The following is a 14,932-nucleotide window of genomic DNA, read 5'->3' on the forward strand; positions in this document are numbered from 1 at the left end:
ATCTGCACATGAGCCATGACCAGCAAGAAGAAATAGAAGAAGAAAAAGAAACAGAAGAAATAGAAGAAGAAATAGAAGAAGAAAAAGAAGAAGAAGAGGAAAAAGAAGAAGAAGAGGAAAAAGAAGAAGAAGAGGAAAAAGAGGAAGAAGAGGAAAAAGAGGAAGAAGAGGAAAAAGAGGAAGAAGAAGAAGAGGAAAAAGAGGAAGAAGAGGAAAAAGAGGAAGAAGAAGAAGAGGAAAAAGAAGAGGAAAAAGAAGAAGAAGAAGAAGAGGAAAAAGAAGAGGAAAAAGAAGAAGAAGAAGAAGAAGAGGAAAAAGAAGAAGAAGAAGAAGAAGGAGAGTAAGAAGAAAGAGGAAGAAGGAAGAGGAGGAAGAGGAAGAAGAAGAAGAGGAAGAGGAGGAAGAGGAGGAAGAGGAGGAAGAGGAAAAAGAGGAAAAAGAGGAAGAAGAGGAAGAAGAGGAAGAAGAGGAAGAAGAGGAAGAAGAGGAAGAAGAGGAAGAAGAGGAAGAAGAGGAAGAAGAGGAAAAAGAGGAAAAAGAAGAAGAGGAAAAAGAGGAAAAGGAAGAAGAAGAAGAATTCCAGTCTGCAATCATATTTGACATGAAAAAGTATTGCGGTTGCCACAATGTATACATTTGTATCTGAATAAAAACATCTGTATCCAAAATGGATACAATATTGCAACCGCTATACTTTTTCATGTCAAATATAATAGCGGAGCTCTCTTCAGGGACAGAAGTAATTAAAAGCCGGCCGTAGACGGGACAAAAAGCGGCTGATTTTTTTTCGGTTGGTGGTAACGTCGGCCTATTGAACGACCGATTTTTCGTTTTTTGTTAAAAAAACGTCCGGTTTTCGACCCATCTATGGCCTGCATAAGAGGCATTTCTGTCATACTGCGGGGATTCCTTCTCACTTTTTGTGCCTCCACAACAGGAAGCAGGACAGAAAGGGTAAAATTTCTCTAAAAGAACCTTGCATAGCAGTAAAAACCCAAAAGGATTTCTAATCCTTCCGCACTTTATCAAAATGGTATTATAAGTTCACATATATTACCTTTAAATGTTTTGCCTCGATCGCCCTTCGTATATGGGTTCATCAAAACGGCCCGACGTAATGCTGCCAGTTGTTGACTTATCGCAGATGGGACTCCCTGAGCAAGGGAAACTGTGGTGCTATTTTGAGATTCTGTAGATTTTGAAATGGCTGAAGGCTGAACCTTTCCAGAAGCTGGTCTCTTCCTCGAGTCTCTCTGGCTCATTGTAGGATAGCCATCAGCAGCAGCATGGCGCATTGGTGAAGGCTCTTGATTCATTGTGGGATAGCCATCATCAGCAGCATGGTGCATTGCCGAAGGCTGTTGATTCATTCCAGTTCGGCCAACGGCAGGAGGCTGGCGCAAAGCCGCCCCTTCGTGGCCCATCATGTATCTGTCATCACTAAAGCCACCCTGCAGCCCGGCTCCTTCCTGATTTTCTGTAGCTTTGGCTCCCAAGAAAGCACGCTGCAACATAAGCATGACTTCCTCTCGACTTCTTCGGGGTTGGCCTTCACTGGAAGGAGAGCGCATCATTCGATCTTGACCCATTGGGTATTGGCCATCACTGGAAAGACGGCGCATCATTACATCTTCTTCACTCATTGGGTAATGGCCATCACCGGAAAGGCGACGCATCATTACGTCTTCGTGACTCATCGGGTATCGGCCATCACTGGCCCGACGGCGCATCATTAGCTCTTCTTGGCTCATTGGATAGCGTTCATCAGCAAAAGCACGTCGTAAATGAGCCCCTTCTAGATCCATAGGTCCTACACCTAACCGGCGGAATCTTTCACTTTCAATAAGCTGTTCCTCAAAATCACGTTGTGAAAAACGACTTTGAAATGGGTCTCTTTCCATCCTCATGGATTCAGCAAACCCAAACCTAGAGAATTCAGCATCCTGGAGATATCGCGGATCACCATGAAGAGGGTTGTGTAACGATCGGTTGCGCAGACCTGGAGGGACTCCAAAAAATGGGTCGCCTTGGCGCTCAGTCCTCAAATCAGTATCACGTTCCATAAGCAAAGGGTCCACTTGATTTTTCCTTCCTGTGGAATCACAAAACGTACCCTTAATGTATCACAGAGGCACAGAACGTGTTACCCATACAAATTTTATTTACTTCAAAGCCATGAAATTTGACTTTAGCGATCTTGTCACTTAACCGAAATACGATCGAATGCGCCAGTAAAAAGGGACAGAGGATATAAATACATGGACCAGCACCTGTTCCTGAAACGCAAAGCCACAGAAAGAACCTTTACATCTGACACCACCTTGAAGTGTGCTGAATGTAAAGACTGTGCTATGTGGTGCCTACAGGCCACTATGTCACTACAGGGCACAGCAGTGACCTAAGGGGTGGTGGCAGGAACTGATGTAAAAGGGCCAACCGGGCAGCCATAACTCTGTAGCAGAGCCCCCAAAGTATACCCTCTCTTCCATTCTAACAGGCAGTGAGAAAAACTGAGGAGCTGTAGATGTGTCTGCGGACTTTTAGGAAAGCGTGTGGTTTTGCCACGAAGACACAGTAGTGACATAGCCGCCATCAGGAAGAATCAGGAAGAATCATATGACGTCCTCCCATTCTCACCGCGCATGCGCGGCTCAGGGAGCAGGCAGCGCGGCGATCGGCGGTGCGCTGTGTCCCTTGGACACAGCGGATTACCGATCACGGAAAGAGCCGAAGATGTCGACTCGGTCATGTGATCAGCTGTGTCCAATCACAGCTGATCACATGTAAACACAGAAATGCCGGTTATCGGCATTTCTCTCCTCTCGAGCTGTCAGCGTGAGAGAGGAGAGCCGGTAATCGGCTTTCCACGGAGGGGACATGTACACTGATCATCAGGGCACTGATGATCAGTGTAGCCCCAGCAGTGCCACCTGTCAAAGTCCATCAGTGCCAGCTGTCAGTGTCGATCAGTGCCATGTGCCAGTGCCTATCAGTGCACATCAATGCCACATATCAGTGCCCATCTGAGCAGCCTTTCAGTGTCATCCATCAGTGCCACCTATCAATGCCAATCAGTGCCACCTATCAGGGCTGCCAAGCAGTGCAGCCTAACAGTGCCAGTCAGTGCCGCCTAACAGTGCCAGTCAGTGCCGCCTAACAGTGCCAGTCAGTGCCGCCTAACAGTGCCAGTCAGTGCCGCCTAACAGTGCCAGTCAGTGCCGCCTAACAGTGCCATATATCAGTGCCATGTATCAGTGCTGCCTTTCAGTGCCCATCAGTGATGCCTGTCAATGCCCATCAGTGCCACCTATTAGTGGCCATCACTGCAGCCTCATTAGCGCACATCCGTGAAGGTGAAAAATCACTTATTTACAAAATTTTATACCAAAAACTAAGAAAAAACGTTTTTTTTCTCTAAATTTTCTGTGGTTTTTGGTTTAAGAAAAATAAAAAACCCCAAGGTGATTAAATACCACCAAACAAAAGCTCTATCGGTCACAAAAAAATGATAAAAATTTCATATGGGTACAGTGTTGCATGACCGCGCAATTGTCATTCAAAGTGCAACAGCGCTGAAAGCTGGAAATTGGCCTGGGCAGGAAGGGGGTAGAAGTGCCCTGTAGGCGAGGGGTTAAGCTCCCTAGCGGTCTGATTATGTCCATATTTCTGTGCTCAAAGGGGTACATTGTTTTCAATGGAAATAGGTTGTTTTTTTATTGTAGGCCTGTAATTTTTAGGAATAACTCACTGAAATCTGTCCGAACAAGAGTCTAGTAAACATCCCGGGTAGGATAAAACTTGAAACACGAAATCATAAATTGTAATATAATAATCATAAAAAATAACATAATAATAATACATTTAATTCAATAATGGAATCAAACCAAAAACACTGAGATTTGACCATCACTGAGCTCAGTTGCAGAATCGTTTTCAGTGTCTGATGAGGAATTTCCCCCACGAATAATTATCACTCAATTCTGCAAGTGGTTCTGATTTACTATCGCTGTTCTCTAGCCGGTCTAAAACCGCTTTTGACCTAAAGGGACACGTTTTGGACGCCATGGACGTTTCTCAGTTTCCAGGCAGAAAGAACAGTAAAAATGCAGGCAGGGCACCGGACAAAGCACTCGGGACAACATGTATGTGAAATGGTTTGATACAGGAATATTATACTATCAGATTTTAGTGTATTGAGTGAATGTCACATTTTTAACTTTTTTCATTTCCTGCCGGTTCCGTCCCCAGTACGTCCCGACGCTCACAGGGAAGGGAACCCGGATGCCGGCATCGGCCGGAGCACATGGCTGGGGACACTGCAGGGGGTACATCGTGGGACCGCAGGACAAGGTAAGTGATCGAGGGATCCCAGAGCAACTCTGCATGGTAAGCCCGAGTGTAGCTCGGGGTTACAGCTTTTGGTACTGAAACTTAACCCAGAGCTACACTCGGGAATACCGCCAGGGGGGTTAAAAATCACACCGGTGGAGTCCCTAAGAACTGTCACAGTGGTCACATGATCGGAAGATGGCACCACCGGCTACTGATCTGTAGCCCAGACCAAGGGCAGTCAGCGACTGCTTGGTCTATGTGCAGTGAGCACACTCTCAGCACATAATCATCGGCTGCCCAGGGACACATTTGCGGCGTATGGGCGTTCAAGCCCACCCCTCTTTGCGCCACACATGTAAAAAAGGGTTTATCTATCCGTTTTTATTATGGACAGACCCTTTAAATAAGCAAAGATGGAAAGTGAAGGTACCTTGAAGTTCTTTAGGTTCTGGCTTTGCAAAAACTTTCTTGAGAACCTGAAATATGAAAGAAATAAAAATAAGACAAGGTTAATCAACGAAGGATCAAAAAAGTCTAAAATCGGAAACAAATATTTTCTAGATGAAGTATATAAAAAAAAAACAATCTTTTGCATATGTTCATTTTCAATGGGATTCCAATCTCTAAAAGGAACCTTAAGGTGGCCATAGAAGGATCGAATCTCGGCTGGTTCAGCAAGAACCGGCCAAGATTTGATCTACAGTGCATCCGGAAGTATTTCCAGCGCTTAACTTTTGCCACATTTTGTTATGTTACGGCCTTCTTCAAAATAGATTAAATTCATTTTTTTCCTCAACATTCTCTGGAGAGATCTGAAAATGGCTGTGCGCCGACGCTCCCCATCCAACCAGATGGAGCTTCAGAGGTACTGCAAAGAAGAATGGGAGAAATTGCCCAAAAATAGGGGTGCCAAGCTTGTAGCATCATACTCAAAACGACTTGAGGCTGTAATTGGTGCTAAAGAGGCTTCAACAAAGTATTGAGCAAAGGCTGGGAATACAGGGGCGGACTGACAACTCATGGGGCCCCCGGGCAATAGGGGATCATGGGGCCCCTGTGTCCTTGTCCAAACTCAAAAAAGCCTATGAAAAAGGTACCAGGGGCATCTCATGGGGCCCCCTACTGACCCCGGGCCCTTGGGCAGCGCCCCAGTTTCCAAATGGTCAGTCCGCCCCTGAACCAGCCTGTATTGTTTTTCTCTCGCAATCACTGCCAGTGGCTGTAGCCGCCAGCAGTGGTTATTGTACTTTGCCGGTGGGAAACGCTCCCTGCATTCCCTACCAGTAGAACAAAATAGCACTGAGGGAGCAATTCGTCCCGCAACACTGACTGTGTTAATGGGGGAATCAACCAATATTATTTCCTTTAACCACTTCCAGACCGGACACTTTCACCCCCTTCCTGACCAGGGCAATTTTCAGCTTTCAGCGCTATCACACTTTGAATGACAATTGCGCAGTCATGCAACACTGTACCCAAATTAATTTTTTACCATTTTTTTGAGACAGATAAAGGTTTATTCTGGTGGTATTTATTCACTGCTGGGATTTTTATTTTTTTTGCTATGTAAATGAAAAAGTCCAAAAATTTTGAACAAGTGTTTTTTTATAAAATTTTGCAAATAAATAATATTTCATCATAAATCTTTGCCAAAATGTATTCCGTTATCGTTTTAGTAAAAAAAAAAAAAAAACAAATTAGTTTATAGCCAAAAATTATAATTTTTAAACATTTTTTTTTTACATTTTTATTTTATTTTTTTATATTATTATTTTTTATTTATTTATTTTTTTTTTACATACTGTCACCCTAGCAGTACAGTGTCACCATGGTGAAACTGTACTACTTGTGGGGGGTGATGATTTTTTTTTTTTTTTTTTTTACAATGATTGCTTTTACACCCATATAGGATGTAAAAGCAATCATTTCTCTTTCTCTCTGTCTGCATTCTTGCACTCATTGAGAAGTACTGAGTGAGCTGTGATTGGTCACAGCTTGTCACATGGTACAAGGCTGTTGTGAATAGCCTTGTACCATGTGACCTCTGTGATCATTCACAGATTTCACACGTAGTAAGCAATGATGTCACAAGTGACATCTTGCTTACTACTTTGCATGTGATCACTGATTGGCCAATCAGTGATAACATGATCGGGACCTCGTACAGAGGTCCCATCCGACGATCGGTGTTCCACTGTGTCCGGAGGAGCGCGCACAAGCAGGGTGCGGGGAGGCCGTTCTTAAACGGCCACCTGACCCTGCACTGCCACCGTCCGGCCGTTTATATGCAACGGCCAGTCGGGAAGTGGTTAACCCAGAGTTGAAGGAAAGAGAATTGCATAATGTATGCCTAGCGTTAGACACTTCACTTGAGAGGTTCTGTATAGAAGCCTGTGTCTCCACCTCTCCCAAAAGACTACTAGCTGGACCCCCCAAATATTAGTTTCCTCTGAATTATGGATCAGTGGAAGCATCTCATCCACATACAGGCTGTGGTGGTTGGGAGGAAATGGCAATTTTGGGAGATCAAGCGATGAGAAAAATAACACCAGGAGATACAGTGCGGCAAAAAAGTATTTAGTCACCACCAATTGTGCAAGTTCTCCCACTTAAAAAGATGAGAGAGGCCTGTAATTGGCATCATAGGTAGACCTCAACTATGAGAGACAAAATGAGAAAAAAAATCCAGACAATCACATTGGCTAATTTGGAAAGAATTTATTTGCAAATTATGGTGGAAAAGAAGTATTTGGTCAATAACAAAAGTTCATTTCAATACTTTGTTGGCAATGACAGAGGTCAAACGTAAGCAGGGGGACACGTCTGGCACTGCAGGATCTGAGTCCCTGGCGGCGTAGTGTGTTACTGTTGGTAGCCTTTGTTACGTTGGTCCCAGCTCTCTGCAGGTCATTCACTAGGTCCCCCCGTGTGGTCCAGGGATTTTTGCTCACCGTTCTTGTGATCATTTTGACCCCACGGGGTGAGATCTTGCGTTGAGCCCCAGATCGAGGGAGATTATCAGTGGTCTTGTATGTCTTCCATTTTCTAATTATTGCTCCCACAGTTGATTTGTTCACACCAAGCTGCTTGCCTATTGCAGATTCAGTCTTCCCAGCCTGGTGCAGGTCTACAATTTTGTTTCTGGTGTCCTTCGACAGCTCTTTGGTCTTCACCATAGTGGAGTTTGGAGTGTGACTGTTTGAGGTTGTGGACAGGTGTCTTTTATACTGATAACAAGTTCAAACAGGTGCCATTGATACAGGTAATGAGTGCAGGACAGAGGAGCCTCTTAAAGAAGAAGGTACAGGTCTGTGAGAGCCAGAAATCTTGCTTGTTTGTAGGTGACCAAATACTTATTTTCCACCATAATTTGCAAATAAATTCTTTCCAGATCAGCCAATGTGATTGTCTGGATTTGTTTTCTCATTTTGTCTCTCATAGTTGAGGTCTACCTATGATGCCAATTACAGGCCACTGTCATCTTTGTAAGTGGGAGAACTTGTACAATTGGTGGCTGACTAAATACTTTTTTGCCCCACTGTATAGGAAGGCAGCAGGTGGCTTACCAGCAATCGTGAAATGTCAGTTTAGGTGGGAAGGGGGTGGGGGGGGGCTGCCATTGTTGTGCGCTAGCAGACTGTGGGAACCAGAGACCCCAACAGACACGAACAAAGCTGAACCCAAATGTATGCCAATGAGAAAAGACAAAAACCAAATCAGGAATACTTACTTTTACACTTTTCCTTCCATATTTTCTCTCTACATTTTGGACACATTTTGACAACTGCTTGTACTTGTTCTCGGTGTTCACTTTGAATTTCCTACCAATGCCCATGTCTTTGTGATGCTTGGCCTAGAAAAGTTGAGTGTGATGAACAAAGGTATCAAAAAATATACATGAAAATGACCAGTAAACTGCAGATTTATTAAAGCCGAACTGAAGCCATGATCTCCAGCCGTCCGACACCCGCCGGCGCAGTGCCCCAATCATACACGCTCATTCTCCTGGAGAAGGACTGCTGATGGAAGCACTGTGCAGAGGGCTTGATGGAGAGAGGAGAGTTATTGATCAGAGCACTGAGCAGGGCAGGAACAATTGATAGCAATGTCGCAGTGAGCACATGCAAGGCTTTATTCACAAAGAAAAGGAAAAAAAAAATAAATAGTTTCAGGTTGCGAAACCAAATAGTAACATTTCGGAGCCACACAGGACCCTTTGATCAAGAATGTGCCCAATGCCTGATGAAAGGGAGGATGTCACCAGCACACAGAGGATCACCAATATGGGTCCAAAAGTTTTAATGAACGATGACATAGTTACAGCAAGGCAACGTTTCGGAGTCTTGCACATGCCTGATGAAGGGGTCCTGTGAGACTCCCAAGCATTGCCTTGCTGTAACTATGTGATCGTTCATTCAAACTTTTGGACCCATTTTGGTGATCCTCGGTGTGCTGGTAACATTCTCCCTTGCTGATTCTGTATGGTTCCAGCCGACGGTCTCTGCAGCACCCACTCATACACACAGCCATTTTTAACCAATTCAATACCGGGCAATTTTATACCTTCCTGCCCAGGCCAGTTTTCAGGTTTCAGCGCTCTCACACTTTGAATGACAATTGCGCGGTCATACAACATTGTACCCAAACTAAAATTTTATAATTTTCTTCACACAACTAGAGCTTTCTTTTGGTGGTATTTAATCACCGCTGGGGTTTTTATTTTTTGCTAAATTAGCAAAAAAAAGACCAAAAATTTTGAAAAAAAAGTTTTTCTTTGTTTCTGTTATAAACGTTTGCAAATAAATAATTGTTCTTCATAAATTTAGGCCGAGATGTATTCTGCTACATGTCTTTGGTGAAAATAACCCAAATTAGAATGTATTAGTCTGTAGGAAAGTTATACAGTTCACAAACTATGGTATAGATCTGAATATTGATCAATCCTGAAGTACTGACAGCCAATCTAATTTCTTGAGGTCCAAGAATGTCAGAACAGTACAGATATCCCCCAAATGTCAGGACAGGACAGATATCCCCCAAATGTCAGGACAGGACAGATATCCCCCAAATGTCAGGACAGGACAGATATCCCCCAAATGTCAGGACAGGACAGATATCCCCCAAATGTCAGGACAGGACAGATATCCCCCAAATGTCAGGACAGGACAGATATCCCCCCAAATGTCAGGACGGTACAGATATCCCCCCAAATGTCAGGACGGTACAGATATCCCCCCAAATGTCAGGACAGTACAGATATCCCCCAAATGACCCCTTTTTGCAGAGTAGACAGTCCGACGTACTTCATAAGAGGCATGGTGAGTTTTTTGAAGTTGTATTTCTTTTGTCATAATTTTTCAGAAAATGAAAAAATTAAAAAAATTAGTTTCACGATTTGTTTTTTTACATATTGTCACCAGTGCAGTACAGCGTCATCATATAACTGGCATGGCGGTGATCAGGGACACTGACTGGTGACAGTATGAAAAAAATATATATATATATATTTTTTTTTTTTCTTTTTTTTTCATATTTCACTATGATCAAAGTAGTACAATGTTACCATAGTAACATTGTACTACTTTGGGGAAGTGATCAGTATTTTTTTTTTTTTTTGGTTTTACACAATTTACTTATAGCAAAGAATTACTTTGCTATAAGCAAGCATTTACCTGAATGACATCGATTCATTCAGCTTTTTTTTTTGTGCTTAGCTGTGATTTGGCCACAGCTAATCACATGACATGTGCATGTGATTAGCTGTGACCATTGACAGCTAGACACTAGTTTAAAATGGATGGCATGAATGAAGCCATCCATTGTATACAACTGTCATGTGACCTGCTGTGATTGGTCACAGCAGGTCACATGGTATCGGCAACAGGGCCGATACCTAGATCGGTCATCGGCCGTGTCCGAGGTACACGGCCGGTGACAGATCGCGCCACTGCGCGGCTCTGCAGGAGCCCACTCTGCGCATGCGTGGGAGGACGTAATATGGCGTCCACCCAGAACGCTGATGACATTTGCCACCCGCCATTTGGCCATAGGGCGGGCGGCAAATGGTTGATGCAGGAACGTGTGCGTTTGGATTGTACACTTGCAATGCCTGATGAAGTCACATGCATGATGAAGGGGTCCTGCATGGTTCCAAAACGTCACCATATTCTATTGTGATGTAATCATTGAATAAAGCGTTGGACCCTTTTATGGAGTTTCCTCCTGTGCTGGTGAGATAGGGAACAATGAACATGCCTGGACAGTGGGGGAAGCAGCTGTGGGAAAACCTGAAAAGGTGTCAAAGCCGGCCTTAAATAGTGAGGGAAATACATCAGCAAGAAAGAAAGGGAGCAACAGCAAGTGCTTCTTTTGCGCATAAAGTCCACTCAATATCAAAGATGGTGACAGTTGGAGAGATTTACTAGAACTGGAGAATGCATAATCTGGTGGACCTCTGCATAGAAACCAATCAACTTCCAGGTTTATTGTCAAAGTTTAAAGTGTTACTAAACCCAGGACCCGGCATTCCCTATATCCGCTCTCCCCGGACCCGGCATTCACTATATCCGCTCTCCCCGGACCCGGCATTCACTATATCCGCTCTCCCCGGACCCGGCATTCACTATATCCGCTCTCCCCGGACCCCGCATTCACTATATCCGGTCTCCCCGGACCCTGCATTCACTATATCCGGTCTCCCCGGACCCTGCATTCACTATATCCGGTCTCCCCGGACACTGCATTCACTATATCTGGTCTCCTCGGACCCGGCATTCCCTATATCCGCTCTCCCCGGACCCGGCATTCACTATATCCGCTCTCCCCGGACCCGGCATTCACTATATCCGCTCTCCCCGGACCCGGCATTCACTATATCCGCTCTCCCCGGACCCGGCATTCACTATATCCGCTCTCCCCGGACCCGGCATTCACTATATCCGCTCTCCCCGGACCCGGCATTCACTATATCCGGTCTCCCCGGACCCCGCATTCACTATATCCGGTCTCCCCGGACCCCGCATTCACTATATCCGGTCTCCCCGGACCCCGCATTCACTATATCCGGTCTCCCTGGACCCCGCATTCACTATATCCGCTCTCCCCGGACCCAGCATTCGCTGTATCCGCTCTCCCCGGACCCGGCATTCACTGTATCTGGTCTCCACGGACCCTGCATTCACAATACCTGGTCTCCCACAATACACTGAACATGGAAATGCAAATATTTCAGTAAATATAAACTGCTAAATAGCTTTTTTCATCCGCCGTATATAGCAATCGTGTGACTTCTATCAGTGTCTGCCCGAGCACTGGTAAATCTTGTAGGAGCAGTTTTCATTCTCTCTGGACTATCCTATGAGGCTACATAACCCCTGACCCTCTGTCTGAACAGCGCTGATTGGCCCTGTGCTAATCACATGCACCCTCCCAAAGGAAAAAAAAAACTCTCTAGCAACACACACCAAACTGAGCATGTGCAGAGTGTCTCCTAGTGGTCTGTACTATCAGCAGATGGATTGGTGACTGTGGAAGAAGGGGAGGATCAGAGAAGACAGGATCAAACCGCCTTTTTACATAAGACGGATTAACCCCTTAGGTTCCACAGTGAGTATAACAAGCATGCTTTACTGCATATACAGACCGATTGTACTGTTGTGGGTTTAGCAACACAATCATCAGTCCCTCCCCCCATGCCAGGGTACTAGGTGTAATCCTAGACTCCCATCTGTCCTTTCAGTCCCAAATCCAATCACTGTCCAAATCGTATAGACTTCACCTCCGCAACATCTCCAAGATACGCCCGTTCCTAACCTCGGAGGAACGGGCGATGAAGCAACTCATCCACTCCCTTATTATATCTCGCCTTGACTACTGTAACTCCCTTCTCATTGGCCGACCTCATCGCAGGCTATCCCCTCTTCAGTCTGTCATGAATGCTGCTGCCAGACTCATCCACCTTACTAACCGTTCTGTATCTGCCACCCCTCTCTGCCAATCCCTCCACTGGCTTCCATTCAGTGTCCTCCACCCCTCTCTGCCAATCCCTCCACTGGCCTCCACCCCTCTCTGCCAATCCCTCCACTGGCCCCCACTCAGTGTCCTCCACCCCTCTCTGCCAATCCCTCCACTGGCCCCCACTCAGTGTCCTCCACCCCTCTCTGCCAATCCCTCCACTGGCTTCCCATTGCCCAACAGATAAAATTCAAAACATTAACAATAACGTATAAAGCCATTTATAACTCCGTCCCAAATAACATCACCGATCTTGTCTCTAAATATCACCCAAACCGCATTCTCCGATCCTCCCACGACCTCCTACTCTCTAAGCTCCCTTGTCTCTTCCTCCCATGCTCGCCTCCAGGACTTCTCCAGAGCTTCCCCCATCCTCTGGAACTCTCTACCCCAATTTATCAGACCATCGCCTACTCTGCTCACTTTTAGGCGATCTCTGAAAAGCTATCTCTTCAGGGAAGCCTATCCTGCCCTCAGCTAATAATGGAATCTTCTACTCTTCCAACCAGTCCACCCCCCACAGTTACTACCTTTTGTACCACTAGCCCCTCCCTCCTAGATTGTAAGCTCCAAGGAGCAGGGCCCTCCTATCCCTCTTCTATTGAACTGTATTATTACTGTACTGTCTCCATCCATAATGTAAAGTGCTGAGCAAACTGTTGGCGCTATATAAATCCTGTATGATAATAATAATAATAACACTTTACCTGGGCAAGCTGAAGTCAGAAACAGATTGGTGCACTCCGAATTTGGTGCGTCTGCACATGGTAGCCAGTTTTAGTACATTTCTCCCGCAACGTCTCTGACACACAGTTAACATTTGATGAATGCAACATTCGAGGCTTTATAAATATGCCCCCCATGAACGTATTGTCAAGGTATCTAACGCATACTGCCGCTGCGACATTTGATCTGGGTATCCAGGATTTTAAATGAGCCCTGGCCACAACAGGGTAAATATTTGTTTTTTCTTTTTTTTTGGCAACCTAGTAATTGAAATAGTATACTTACCAAGTACAAGATCCGGTGCTGAACTGACTGGACGTGATAGAATATGGTCTTTGTCCTAAACTCACCCTGACACAGTTTGCATAGATAGGTGCGATGCCCAGATTCATCTGGGAGATACTCCAAAATGTAGTCAAGACCTGTTTAAAAAAAAAAAAGGCACATTAAATGCACACCATTAACCATTTGCCCTCCTGAGGATTTACCCCCCTTAATGACCAGGCCTCTTTTTGCTACTCGGCGCTGCACTAATTCAACTGATAATTGCGCGGTCATGCAATGCTGCACCCAAACGAAATTTACGTCTTTTTCACACAAATAGAGCTTTCTTTCGGTGTAATTTGATCACCTGTGCGCTTTTTATTTTTCACGCTATAAACAAAAAAAGGCCAAAAATTTTGAAGAAAAACAATATTTTTTACTTTCAGCTATAAAAAATATATAGTAAACTCAAAGTTGGTTATAAATTTAGGCCAAAATGTATTCTGCTCCATGTTTTTGGTCAAAAAAATCCCAATAAGTGTATATTGATTGCTTTGTGTGACAGTTATAGCGTCTACAAACTATGGTATAGATACTGCGAATTACGACATTTTTTTGCTATACAGCGCTGCGCTAGTTTAACGAACAATTGCGCGGTCATGCAATACGGTACATAAATGAAATTTACATCCTTTTTTTCCCCCACAAATTGAGCTTTCTTTCGGTGGTATTTGATCGCCTGTGCGGTTTTTATTTTTTGCGCTATAAAAAAAAAAAAAAAGGCTGACAATTTTGAGGAAAAAAAACAATATTTTGGATTTTTTGCTATAAAACATGTCCAGTAAAAAAAAATGTAAAAATCAAAATTTAGTCATAAATTTCTGCCAAAATGTATTCTGCGACATGTCTTTGCTAAAAAAAAAACCCAATACGTGTAAATTAATTGGTTTACGTGAAAGTTATAGCGTTTACAAATGGCGGGAAAGATACTGGGATTTTAAAAAATTTTTTATACTAATAATGGCGGCGATCAGTGACTTATGGCGGGACTGCGGCGGACATTCTGACATTGGGGGGTACTGACTTGGGGTCACTGACATCCCCAGTGACACCAATACAGTGATCAGTGCCAAAAAAAAAAAAAAAACACTGACACTGTACTAATGGTACTGGGGAGGAAGGGGTTAAGTTTATTATTCAGGGAAGGGTTAACTGTGTGAGGGGAGTGTTTTACTAGGGGGCGGGGGGGTGTACTGCAGGGAACACCGCTGATCGGGAGAGAGAAACTCTTCTGTACCGATCACCGTGTCCTGCAGCTGTCAGGGAACTGACAGAAAGCACAGCTACTGCAGCTGTGCTCTCTGTCAGCGATTGCCGCCGATCGCTGGGACATAGCCAGTAACGACCGACTGTGACCCGACGACTGACATCCGCAGCTGTGATCGGCGGGACAGGTAGGGCGGCGGCGCGCCTCGCGCGCGCCCTCCGTTTTCAAAACACACGTTTTAAAACGTGCTTTTGCCCAGCCATGCCGCCCTGCCGCCGTATTTATACAGTGGCTGGGCGGCATGTGGTTAAACATTGCAAAATGTCAGCT

The 14,932-nt window shown here is 44.7% G+C and overlaps 1 protein-coding gene across 2 annotated transcripts in view; it reads right to left on the reverse strand.

The window, feature by feature from the left end:
• The window catches only part of LOC149443631 (uncharacterized), a 91,585-nt gene that overhangs the window by 53,549 nt on the left and 23,104 nt on the right, over positions 1-14,932 (reverse strand). For both annotated transcript variants that reach the window (XM_089655499.1, XM_089655500.1), the window contains exons 6-9: positions 13,357-13,493; positions 8,063-8,185; positions 4,763-4,808; positions 1,058-2,092 (exon numbers count right to left, since the gene is read on the reverse strand). In XM_089655499.1, the coding sequence (XP_089511625.1) occupies positions 1,058-2,092; positions 4,763-4,808; positions 8,063-8,185; positions 13,357-13,493 (1,341 nt within the window). The remainder of the gene's footprint in view (positions 1-1,057; positions 2,093-4,762; positions 4,809-8,062; positions 8,186-13,356; positions 13,494-14,932) is intronic.

Source organism: Staurois parvus, unplaced genomic scaffold (genome assembly GCF_062004578.1).
Source record: "Staurois parvus isolate SC_StPar_1 unplaced genomic scaffold, SC_StPar_1.0 ptg000842l, whole genome shotgun sequence".
NCBI lineage: Eukaryota > Metazoa > Chordata > Amphibia > Anura > Ranidae > Staurois > Staurois parvus.